General features: G+C 55.8%; 1 protein-coding gene across 9 annotated transcripts in view; it reads left to right on the top strand.

Annotated features, from left to right (window-relative positions):
- The window catches only part of JAKMIP1 (janus kinase and microtubule interacting protein 1), a 134,282-nt gene that overhangs the window by 71,291 nt on the left and 50,239 nt on the right, over positions 1–12,752 (top strand). For all 9 annotated transcript variants that reach the window (XM_047856551.1, XM_047856550.1, XM_047856552.1 and 6 more), the window contains 4 exons: positions 6,521–6,730; positions 7,576–7,695; positions 11,077–11,223; positions 12,280–12,420. In XM_047856551.1, coding sequence (XP_047712507.1) covers positions 6,521–6,730; positions 7,576–7,695; positions 11,077–11,223; positions 12,280–12,420 — 618 coding nt within the window. The remainder of the gene's footprint in view (positions 1–6,520; positions 6,731–7,575; positions 7,696–11,076; positions 11,224–12,279; positions 12,421–12,752) is intronic.

Here is a 12,752-nt window from a genome sequence, read left to right as displayed (position 1 = left end):
AGGGGTGCCCGGGGGGCTCAGTGGGTTAGGCGTCCGACTTCGGCTCAGGGCACACGATCTCACGGTTGGTGGGTTCGAGCCCCGCGTCGGGCTCTGTGCTCACAGCTCGGAGCCTGGAGCCTGCTTCGGATTCTGCGTCTCCCTCTCTCTCTGTCCCTCCCCCACTTATACTCTGTCTCTCTCTCTCTCAAAAAAAAAAAAAACATTAAAAAAATTAAGAAATAAAATAATTCAGTTTCTTAAACTGCAATTTGCCTGCTCCCCCCAGCACCTCTACCCCCAGCTGTATACCCAAGGAGATGAAAACGTGTTTCCATAAAGATGCATACGTGATCACCGCAGCATATTCATAGTAGTAAAAGCGTGGAAGCAGCCCATCTGTCCATCAATTGGGGAATGGATGAAATGTGGTATATTCATATAATGAATGGGCTGCAGTTCAGCAGTAAGGAGTGGGATGTTTATTTACCTGAGTTCCAGCACTAGCTTAGGCATCAAAACTTCTCTTCCTTTCTGGGTGTGGGGGTGGGGTGGGGTGGGGTGGGGGGAGGTGTTATCACATCAGGGGAAGGGAAGCCTTGGGGGAGAGTCTGCTCGGGGTGCGAATCCAGTCTTGTTTACTGGGTGACCCCAGCGAAGCTGCCTCCCATCTCTGAGCCTGTGGTGTGTATTCTGCGAAATGGGAATAATTGCGTACCTGCCCTGGGGTTATGAGAATAAAATGAACTACCGCATCTCGCAGCGTCTTACCATTTCTGTAACAAGAGACCCATGAACTGTGTTCCTCTCTGGCAGGAGAAATATACGTTTAAAGTTAAAAAAAAAAAAATGGGGAAGAAACAAATATTTGCCTAAGGGACTGCTGGAGCTTGTTTAGAATGTACCAGAGGACGTGGTGTCTGTTTCCGTGTCGGCACTAAACGGGAATATCCTCAGTTCAGGTATTCTCGGTGGGCGTGTGGCTTTCACTGCAAACGCCCCACTTGGAGGATCGAGTGAAGAGAACAGGTGTCCATTTCTCCCGTTACTCCCCCCCCCCCCCCCCCCCCCCCAGTTTGAAAAATGTCGCTTCTCAGGCAAGGCTGTTTGTTCGTGGCAACGTGTTCGGAAGGTGGCCCGCGTTTCATTTCTTGCTCAGCTGGATTGGATCGGATCGGATTGGAAATGCAGGCAGGTCTGTGGACGCCCCGCTTACACATTTAACATGCGTCTTAAGGGAAGCAAAGCAGAGGGGCGTCTGGGTGGCTCAGTCGGTTAAGCGGCCGACTTCGGCTCAGGTCACAATCTCCTGGTTCATGGGTTCGAGCCCCGCGTCGGGCTCTGTGGGGACAGCTCAGAGCAAGGAGCCCGCTTCGGATTCTGTGTCTCCCTCTCCCTCTGCCCCTCCCCTGCTCGTGCTCTGTCTCTGTCTCTCAAAAATAAATGAAAATGTTTTAAAAAAAAAAAAAAGAAGCAAAGCAGAAAAGGAAGTTACGGCCCCCATGGGGCAGGGACACCAGTTTCTGGACTCCTTCCCTAGACCAGTTAGGCTCAGGCCTGGTGGCACATAAGGGACAACTCCCTCAGGACACCAGGGCTTCAACGTTGGAAGTTTATTTCTCTCTTGTGTACGACGTCCAGAAAGGGCTACCACAGGGCTCCACAGAGTAGTGAGGGACACGGGTACCTCCCAGCTTTCTCCTCAGAATGGACTTTGGGATGTGGCCCTGCCCTCATGGGCCTTCATGCTCACTGAGCGCCAGCCATCACGTCTTCATCCCAGGTTGGCAGTCGGAGGGCCGATGAAGAAGGGCGTAGTCTTCACTGAAGAACGCTTTTCTTTTTGGAAGTTCCATGCACTTCCACTTCCACCGCTTTGGCCAACAATTACCCAGCCTCATCTACCTGCAGGGGCCACTGGGAAATGTAGTCCCTTTACGGAGTGCACCGCAGCGTGACAAATCCGGTCTGGTGCTCTCTTAGTTTTCCAGGGCTGCCGTAACAAGTCACTGCAAACTCAGCTGCTCCCAACAGGAATTTATTTCTCCCTCGGTTTTGGAGGCCGGAAGTCTGAAATCAAGGGGTCAGCGAGACCACGCCCCCCCGCCGCTTGCAGGGCGGAATCCTGTCTTGCCCCGTCCGGCTTCTGGCGGTGGCCAGGAATCCTTGCTGCCCCCCGGCCTGTGGCCGTGCCATTCTAGGCTCTGCCGCCACGTGGCCTGTCCTCCCCCGTGTGTCTGTGTCTCGTCCCCTTCTCGCGAGGACGCCAGTCGTGGATCTAGGGCCCGCCCTAATCTGGTGTGACCTCATCTTCTCGTCCATCGTAATCACACCCACGGAGACCCCCCATTTCCAAATAAGATCCCATTCTGACTTTTAGGGTCGACGTGACATTTGGGCGAACGCTCACGCTAGTCGCTGACCACAGGTAGGCGGGAGGAGAGCGGGAACAGGTGTCGGGGTAGCAGCCCCCGCTTCGTTCTTCGTTCCCCGAACTTTGGGGTGCGGTGGAGCTCACCAAGCTACTCGCGCGTTGCTGGGCGTGTTGGGAGCCGGCCACACGAGGGTTCTTGTCGGGACAAACGTCCTGGTAGATGCGACCGTGGGGAGGTGGTTGGATTCTGCACCCGTGGGGCACGTGGGATGGTGAGGGCGTCGCAGAGGCCCACCTGAGTTGGCCTCGTGGTCCTGCTGCTGACCAGCGCTTGGGCACATGCTTCTCTCCAGGCCTCACCTGGCTGTGAAGCGGGGCGGGTAGTGTCTACCGTGAGGGTCTTCTGAAGACAGAGCGTGTCTCGCAGGTACGGACGTGGCACCGAGCTCGCGTTGGCACGTAAGAAGGAAGTGACAGCCATCACCCAGTCTGTGTGCTTTCCCTAACTCCGTGTCAGGGTCTTTTGGTCGCAAGTGACAGAAATTCCACCTCCGACCCGCTTGAACCATCATCTGTCAGCATTTGTAACTGAAGGAATAGGAGAAGCTTCAGGCAGGGCTCCAGAGGCACTCATGCCCCACCCCCGGGATCCAGGGTTCGCAGGCTCTGCTCCGACTCATCCTGTGTCATTTTCAGCCTCAGGGGTCTCACGCTGTGCTGGTGAGATGTCACTGCTGTGCCGGGCCCCTCCCCCCCATCCTCACACACACAGCTCAGAGAAAGTGAATCTCCTTTTTAGCTCCTAAGGAGGAACAGGAGGGTCCTAGCTATGCTCTCTCTAGGCTATTCGTTCTGATTGGGTCCTGTAGCCATCCCGGAGCCGTTGAATGTGAGGGGGCAGGGCATGTGACTGCTGTGAGCCAATCAGGGCCTTCCCTGGGAACTGGAATGATTTCAGCCCCACCCCTCTCCTGCAACATATGCTGAGAGCAGAGGCTGGGAGAGGGAGTCTGCTCGCTCAGGGGATGCAGGTCGGGGAATCTCATGTCAGAGATTCATGGCTTTGTCAGCATCCTGGGGGAAGGGGACAGGGTTGCTGAGAACTCAGCCTGGGAGGCAGACATAAAGTCCACGAATGGAGGGCTTGCCTTTAGCTGTGTGAAGTTGGCAAGTCTCCTACCCTGGGGGGCCTGAGGACTCTGGCTGGGGAACCTGACAGATGTTGATTCCAGAATACATTCTGCATTGTCCATTCGTTCCTGGCTGTCATCGCTGCTGGTGGAAACCGTTTTCCCGGGAACCTTTCCCAGGGTGACGGGTGCAAGCCCTCTGCTCGTTTACGAGAGTACGCGGGGGAACGGGCACTTTCCTAAGGTGCAGAATTTGGGGCTCCAGAGGTGTCCTGCTCGCAGTCCTGCCGCTTTGTGTGGGAGGAGCTAGTGTAATGCACGGTGGGGGCTCCATTTCTGGGCTCCAGTGCAAAGCAAGAAATGAGTGGCCCGGATGCCGAGGGGACCCTCCCTGTTAACTCGCACCACGTCCCGCTGGCCCTGCTGATTCCCGCACTTTCTTTTCTCCCGCTTGCGCGAATCCCTCTCTCAGCCACTGCAGTGTTGACTTATTGTTTAGTGGCTACCTCCCCCTCCAGAGTGGAAACTCTGAGGGCAGGGACTCTAGCCTGTTTTGTTTGCAGAGGTTTCCCAGGACCCATCAGTGGCGCTCGGCTCAGTATTTGTTGAATTAATGGCAGCGCGTGAGTGGTTTACATTAATGAACTCCTTTCACGTACTGCTTAGTGCTTCTGGACTGGCCTGGGCAGTGGGAACAATTTCCGCATCCCTAAGGATTCCTCCCCATGGCCAGGAGGTGCTCCTCCCAGGGATTAGGGCCAGGCCGGGAGCTGATGGTGGGTGGCCACCAGGGGGAGCAGTGGGCACCTTCTGCCGCGGCTTCAGGAGACCCGTGCCAGGCAGGCAGGCCCCTGGCTGGAGTCCCAGGAGATTGTCCTGTGGGGCTGGGGATGTGGCGGGAGGGGAGCACACTCTTTGCTCTAAAAGAAAGGCGGCTCAAAGAGTTTTTCAGAACTGTAGGACTTTTGCTTGAAAACCCCCCAGTGTTTTGAGGGTACCAATTCCCCCTTCTATAATATGGTCTGCTGTTTCAATATGTTCACCAGGAGCTAACACAGATTCACGGGGGCAGCCAACATTGACCACAGCTTATAACATGCCAGGGTCTGCACTAAGATCTAAGGGTCTGCACTAAGATCACAACTGCACCGGGGAGGTCCTAAGAGGTCTCTGTATCCCCACTTTACGGAGGTTGAGGCTGGGTCCGACAGGTGGCCCTGCCTATGCTGTGCCTCAGGAGGTCACACGGTGTCGGGGAGGGCCTTTGAATCAGCTTTACGTCTGCTGCCAGAACGGGGCTCTTAACCACTATTCTCGGCCGTTGACTGTCTGTGTCTGGACTTGAGGTGCAACAGTCACAAGTAAGAGGTACAGATCACAGTCACGGAGTATCTTTGTTTCCCGTGACTTTCTTAACAAACGGCCACCAACTCAGTGGCTTAAGACAACAGAAAGGTATTCCCGCACAGTCCGGAGGCCAGGAGTCAGGAGTCAGGAATCAAGGTGCCGGTAGGGCCGTGCTCCCCGGGGGCTCCAGGGGAGGGTCCTTCCAGCCTCTCCCAGCTCCTGGGGCTCCTGGCACTGCTGGGCTCCCGCGTCACTCTCTCCTAGTGCTTGGCAAATTATCCCTTCTAAAGCCTGTCTCCGTTTCCCAGGGCTGCTGTAATAAAGGGCCACAAGCTGGGTGGCTAAAGCAACAGAACTTTATTGGCTTATAGTTTCGGAGGCGGGAGATCTGAGATCAAGGGGTCACAGGGCCGTGCTCTCTGAAGGCGCTGGAGAGGAACCGTCCTTGCTTCTTCCAGGGCTGGTGGCTGCAGGCAGTCTGTGATGTCCCCAGGCTTCTGGGTCCATCACTCCAGTCTCTGTCTCCGTCTCTACCCAGCCTTGTGGGTGGAGGCATCTGTGTGCCTCGTCTTCTCTTCTAAGGACACAGTCATAGGGACCACCTTACTCCGGTGTGACCTCCTCCTAACTATATCTGCAGCAACCCTGTTCCCAAATGACCTCACGTTCTCAGTTTCTAGGAAGGACACGCAGTGGCAGGGGATACCCCAGCACAGCACCCCTTACTGGGGCAGTTTCCCAGCCGTTGGCTCTCTGTCTGGAATCAGTTGAAGTGGATGGCCCGGGGCCAAAGCTTTCTCTTCTGTAAGCTGCTTTCTGCTTGGTTTCCTCTAGGGAATGCTGGACAAGACCGGGCTGGGGCGAACTGGGGCTTACTTTGAGGTTTGCATGTGGAGACGCATGTGGGTCCTTTAGAGACCCCAGCAGAGATGTCAAATAGTTAGTTCTATGATTCTGGGGCTCTGAGAGAAGTCAGGGCCTGGGGAACACGTTGGGGTGTCGGCTGCATATGGGGGGTCTAACGTCATGGGTGAGGACGCGGCTGCCTGGGGAAAGGAAGAGGGCCAAGCCTTGGAAAGTCCAGACTTTAATGGCGGCCAGAACAAGGTGAGTCTGTAAGGACAGAAACCAGGAAGTCATGGCATAGGGCGGGAGGGGCGGGAGAGCTTCGTGGAGCAGGGTGTGAGTGGCTTGGTCACATGTTGGTGAGGATGAAGGACAGAAAGTTGCCCTGTGGGTCTGGGGGCCAGGGGAGCATCAAAGACCTTAACGAGAGCTGTGTTGGTGGAGAGGTGGGGGCTGGGACCGGACGGGAGAGGCTTGGGGGGGTGAGTGGGAGAGAAGACCCACCCACTCGGTGAGGAAGCCGAGCTGTGGGGCGTGAGGTGGCTGGAGGTGCCTGGAGGTCAGGATTTTGTTTTATTTAATTCACGTGAGAGAGAAACGAACCTAGCCCTGTTTCAATGGTGAGCGTCTGGCCATCGAACCGTAACTTGTCTGCTCCTCTGTGCTCAAGGGAGCGGGGCCTGGGCCGTGGACAGTGGCCCCTCTGTGTCCTGAGTTTTCCAAGTTCAGCTGACCTGGGTCCTTGATCCTTCTTAACCTTTTCCTCTGGGCCTCAGGCCAGCGAGGGAGAGATTGCCGTGGTCACGAGCCCTTAGGCTGACTGTTCGTTCTTTCTCTTTTGCAGATGGACGAGATCAGAGGGAAAGACCGTGTGATCCTGGCCTTGGAGAAGGAACTCGGTGTGCAGACCGGCCAGACCCAGAAGCTGCTTCTTCAGAAGGAGGCTTTGGATGAGCAGCTGGTTCAGGTCAAAGAGGCTGAGCGGTACCACAGTAGTCCCAAGAGAGAGCTCCCGCCTGGCATCGGGGACATGGCAGAGCTCATGGGCGTCCAGGTACGGGGAGTGGCGACTCACACGAGCACCGGGGCCTCGTGGCTGACCGCTGCCTGTCCTTCTTTCTGCGGTCGTTCCCCCCGGGCACCTTGCCTGCCTGCCTCCTCTCACCCCTCCCTCCCTTCCGTCTGTCCGTGCGTCTGGCCTCCCTCCCCAGACTGGCTGACGTTAACCACGTGCAGGGCCCAGCGTTGGGCCTGGGGATACGGAGGGGAGAGCAGCTGACTGCGTTTGCTTCCAGCCGGTCTGGAGCCCAGTGGGAAAGCGAGAAATGAAGGCATCAGTGCTGGGTGCACAGTAAGAGCACAGAAAGGCGCCCAGTCTTGAAGTCAGAGCCCTGCAACATGAGTAGGACCTCAGCCAGAAGGAAAGGGCTCTGGGGGCAACGTGCTCAGAGGAAGCTGAAGCAGCGTGCCTTCGTTCACCCATTCATTCATTCATTCATTCGTGCAGTCACCAGATGTTTGAACGTCTGTCGCGCGTGCTCTGTGCGGACAGCATACGAGGTGCTGGCGAGATTGGCCCGGTGGGTCTTGAGGGATGTCCTGGCACGTCCGTCACGGGCCTTTGTGAGAGAGACACAGCGGGCCCAGGCTGGAGCGTGAAGGTCCCCAGAGACCACGCACAGCTGTCTTGGCTTGACCTCTTGTCACTTTGAGACGAAGTCTCTTGCGGGTCGCTGGCAGGGCCTGGGGTGTCGTCCCTGTGGCCTGACTGCAGGGACGCCCAGCGTGGCGTGGGGCCTGGTGAGGAGGAGCTCGCGGTCACGTCCCTCGAGTTCCCTGGGAGTGTTCGGAGTCACTAAGGCATCTTCGAAGTACGTTCGTATCTTGACTTTCTTTTAGGATCAACATATGGACGAACGAGACGTACGGCGATTCCAACTGAAAATTGCTGAACTGAACTCGGTGATACGGAAGCTGGAAGACAGGAACACCCTCTTGGCAGACGAGAGGAACGAGCTGGTAATCAGCCCCCGAGAGACAGACGGTGCCTTGCAAGGCACCAGGAAGCCACCCCGGGGCCGAAAAACCCGCCTTAAACTCATAGTGCAGAGGTCTCCCGGTTTCCTTTCCTTTCTTTCCCATTAATTCCTGACCAAAAATCTAGCACACGGTCAGTGAAGACACCTGCTCCTCCCCTTTGTTTCTACAGGAATTTATCCTGGGCAAAGAGTCAGAGCAAACAGTGAGGAGTTTAGAGAGGATGTTCACTGCAGTGTTGACGCTAGCGACCCAAAGTGACCCGAAACGAAACAAAAACCCAATTGTTCAACACTCAAGTATTGGGCAGAGTCATTATGGAACATTTAGGCAGCGAACTGTCTACAGTCGTTAGGAGGGACGGTAGACATCGCGTTTATTTGCTCACAGTAAATTAAAGCGGCACACAGTTTACAAAACGAACATGCACATTGTCATGACGGATATTGGGAGCTGCTTTAGGTGGTGTAATGATGGATCATTTTAGGTTTTTTGCTTCTCTGTTTACTTTCTTTTGCAGAAAAGTTCAGACATTTCTTTTTTTAAAAATTTGTTTAATGTTTATTATTTATTTTTGAGAGAGAGAGAGAGAGAGAGGGAGAGACAGCGTGAGCAGGGGAGGGGCAGAGAGAGAGGGAGACACAGAATCCGAAGCAGGCTCAGGCTCCGAGCTGTCGGCACAGAGCCTGATGCTGGGCTTGAACCCATGAACCATGAGATTGTGACCTGAGCCGAAGTCTGATGCTCAACCGACTGAGCCACCCAGGAGTCCCAAAGTTCACATATTTCTAATTTTAAAGATAACGAACAGGGACTCTGGGTTAAAAAAAAAATGAATCCCTAGGGACGCCCATTTCCTCTTTCTCTGCCCCTCCCCCACTCGGCACATGTACACTCTCTCTCAAAATTATTAAATAAATAAATAAAAAGATAATCTAGTAAAAAGAGTAGTTTCCTGAATATGTGTAAATTTGCTGCATAAACAGCGAAGTGAGCTTTTATGTCGTGGGAGTCAGTACATAAACTTCTTGACAAGTGTCTTGTCATATTTCTGTTGATTCTAAATTTTATCGTGAAAGCAAGTGCATCTATATAGTATGTGAGAACCATGCGAGATGAACAGCGTTAGTAAGAGTCACCTCTTTGTAATCTTAACAGGATCGAAGTAAAGTCATTGCCTTCAAGTATTTTTTTTTAATTTTTTCAAATGTTTTTATTTATTTATTTTGAGAGAGAGAGTGACAGCAAGGGAGAGGCAGAGAGAGGGAGAGAGGGAATCCTAAACGGGTTCCACACTGTCATCCCAGGGCCTGAAGCGGGCCTCGATCTTACGAACCGAGAGATCGTGACCTCAGCCGAAATCAAGAGCCGGACGCTTAACTGACTGAGCCACCCAGGCACTCCACCATCAAGTATTTTTAAAAGCATATTTTCAAGTGGCTTAAATCAGACTGTATGTCTCATATTAGATGCACGCTTTTCGCTTAAATATTCATTAGCTGAAAAAAGCCCCTCGTGTACTGCATAATAGTTCACTGAGAAGATTAGAAAAGAAATGTAGCTTGTGTGCAACAATTTGGAGCACACTGAAGTGTTTAAAGCAAAAATTGAGCAGCTAGCCAGCACTTTGATCTTAAAATCATGAAATAACTACTATTAGCTGTTTGGGGGTGGTTCTTACATGCTTTTAAAACTGGTGTCGATATATCGACACCCACCAGGAGACTTTCTGTTGTTTGGCCGTTACAGACGGGATATTTTCTCCTCTGTGCTATTGTTCTGCAACTTGCTTTTTTTCCCATGATTCATCAGTTCCGGCTGTCGTTTGGGCAGGTGCACGGCTCACGCCCCCCTTTGAGGACGACCCGTGGCTCATTCACCCATTCCTCTAGGCTGCTCGGGTTTCTTTGCTGTTATGAGCATATGCCACCCGAAGACACATTTCTGTCGTTACCGCTTGGAATTTTATTCCTGTGAGGATTTTCAGAAGTAGAATGTATGGGTCAAAGGTCTATTTTTTTTTCATAAAGTTTATTAATTTATTTTGAGAGACACAGAGACAGTGCGAGCGGGGGGGGGGGGGGGCGCAGAGAGAGAGAGGGAGAGAGAGAATCCCAAGCAGGCTTCTGTCTGCCAACGCAGAGCCCGACGCAAGTCTCGAACCCACGGAACCATGAGATCATGGCCTGAGCCGAAGCCAAGAGTTGGACGCTTAACCGGCTGAGCCACCCAGGCGCCCCTCAAAGGTCCTTTTTATATTTGAGTGGGTCCCACCAGACTGCTTGATCTTAACTTTACGACCTGACGACCAAAATCAGGGATCTGCAGTCAGTCCCTGTGCTTGATTCTTGGTTCTAGCACTTTCTGTGTGGCCACGAGCACAGCATCCCACGTCTTTGCTCTCAGTTTCTCTGTCTGTAAAGTGGGGATGGGGCCCCTCCTGGGGTTGTGGGGAGGCACAGTGTGTTCGAGAAGGCAGACCCGACCCCAGAGAGCAGCCCTCAAGGGGGTTCAGTTTCCCGGGGCAGAAACTGAATGACAGAGTTCTCCGGCCCCCGAAACCAGGCCTCACCGTGTCCACCTCTCTACGCCCAGCACCCCACGTTCTGTGTTCCCGCTGCACCGAATGAGCTGTGTTCTTGCCTGCTCTGAACCTCAGGGCGCGTGGTCTCCCCGCCTGGAACATCTGCCCACGCTTGGCTCACCGTGTTCTTACCTCCTTTACTGTCTTTGCCCTCTTCCTCTGACGTTGGACGGGCACCCTGGCGTGCCGTCCCTTCGATTCAGCCCCCAGCACAGGGCCCCAGGCACCAGAGGGGCTCCCCCAGCGCTGATCCCACGGGAGAGACTGGAAGGACAGCCCCTAGTTGTACAGACTCAGGGAACGCCTTCGGGTTTGATGTCCCGGCACCGAGTCCGGCAGGGAGTGGGGCCCAGGATTGATTGCCTGCTGTCTCAAGAAGGTAGAGCTTTCTGCTAGGTCTGTACTTGGGGAGGAATGGTGGCCAGGAGCAGCCGGGTCATGGGATTGACGTTTGCGCGTGAGACCCAGGACCCCTGGGGGTTATGCCCAGAGGTGAAGGAAATGCAGACCGGTGGACCCAGCACAGGTCACTTGCCAGCGGGGTGCCCGGGGGCGGATCTGTGGGCCTCCCCTGTTGCCTTACGCGAGGCCCCCCCCGAGCCTCAGGTGGGATACTGTGTTTGGGATCCAGGTGGCTGTGGGATCTTCCTGGGGTTTGTGGTCCCGGCGGAGGCAGCTCCGGTCCCGGGTTGGACCCCTGCTGGCCTCCGCGGTGTGACTGACGTCAGCAGTCCGCTGGGCCTTACGGCCACCCGCCTCCTGTGTCTTTCTGATCGCAGCTGAAACGCTCCCGGGAGACCGAGGTCCAGCTGAAGCCCCTTGTGGAGAAGAACAAGCGGATGAACAAGAAGAATGAGGATTTGCTGCAGAGCATCCAGAGGATGGAGGAGAAGATCAAGAGCGTCATGAGGGAGAATGTGGAAATGGTGAGTCAGCCCTGGGTTCGAGTCTCCGTCTGGGCTTCTCCAGCCCCCGACTGACCCGCACAGCCCACGGTCTCCGCCCAGCCCCGCCTCCCCCAGGAAGCTCGCCAGGGCTCTCCGCCCTCGCCCAGCCCTGCTGGCCCCGCTTCTCTAGGGGGCACGGTGTCGAGGGCCCTGTGCCCGGAGGCAGAAGGCCAGGCAGTGCCCGCAGCTGGGTCTGCGCCTCAGCCCTGCCCCCCCACCCCCTGCTGCCCCCCGGGGCCTCGGACACAGCCCCATTCTTTCCGTGCCTCAGCGTCTTCGTCCATAAAGTGGGGGGGATGCGGTTATCAGCACCGCGGGGCTGCCCAGAGGGTGGAGTGTTGGCATGGAAAGGCCTCACGGAATCCTTAGCTCTCTGCAGATGCTTCGCGCGTGAGAGCAACGGCCACCGTTGCATAAGGGATTTGCGTTTGCTCCCACCAGAGTGCTCGGTCTTTGTGGCCAGGGCGGTGTCTTGTAACTGCTGGCTCGTGGAGGAGTCCGAGGTTCATTGTCCCAAGCGGTGTCAGTCGCCCCTTTTCCAGCAAGAAGGCTGAGGCTCTGGGAGGTGGGGTGCCCTTCTCCCCACACCCCAGCAGGCCCCGGTGTGAGGGGGACACGATCGCCGGTGGCGTGCCTTGCCTCCCCAGCTCCCTCGTCCAGCCTCCAGGGCCCGGGTCTGGACGACCACCTCCCACCCCCACGCCTGCCCAGCCCGTTCTCTCAGCCTGCGGCTTGCTTCTGGTCTGCACCTGTCCCCTCCTCCCACGTGGGGACTGGGTAGCCTTCTTCCCTCCTGCATCCCTGACCTCCCGCTGGGTGCTCCCGGACCTCCCGCTGGGAGCTCCCTGACCTCCCGCTGGGTGCTCCCTGACCTCCCGCTGGGAGCCCCCTGACCTCCCGCTGGGAGCCCCCTGACCTCCCGCTGGGTGCCCCCTGACCTCCCGCAGGGAGCCCCCTGACCTCCCGCTGGGTGCTCCCTGACCTCCCGCTGGGTGCTCCCTGACCTCCTGCTGGGCGCTCTCCCTCTGGCTGCAGAAAGAGAAGCTGTCGGCACAGGCGTCCCTGAAGCGGCACACTTCCTTGAACGACCTCAGCCTGACGAGGGACGAGCAGGAGATCGAGTTCCTGCGGCTGCAGGTTCTGGAACAACAGCACGTCATCGACGACCTCTCGCTGGTACGTTCGCGCTTGGTGACATCGCTCGCTGTGGCGCCGGGCGACGCGGTGTGACGAATGGCATCGAGGCTCCAGGGCGCTGCTGCTGATGCGGGTGGGGTCTCACGGAGCTCACCCGTGCGGGCACCTTGCTGCTTTAATTCAGCCAGACAGCAGCCTCGACTTTGTGTAAAAGACACCGCTGGTGCCTGGAAGCCGTCTCCATGGCTACTCTTTTTCTCAACTCTTCTCCCTGGTTTGCTGTTGCTAAGAAGCAGCATCCGTTTTAGGAATGGGTCGTCTGGCCTGGACACAGTGGGCACAGTTTGTCCCTGAGAAGTCTATTTTTTTTT

This window comes from Prionailurus viverrinus, chromosome B1 (assembly GCF_022837055.1).
Source record: "Prionailurus viverrinus isolate Anna chromosome B1, UM_Priviv_1.0, whole genome shotgun sequence".
NCBI classification, from domain to species: domain Eukaryota; kingdom Metazoa; phylum Chordata; class Mammalia; order Carnivora; family Felidae; genus Prionailurus; species Prionailurus viverrinus.
Note: the sequence above shows the minus strand (reverse complement) of the source record. Positions and strands in the feature narration are given on the sequence as shown.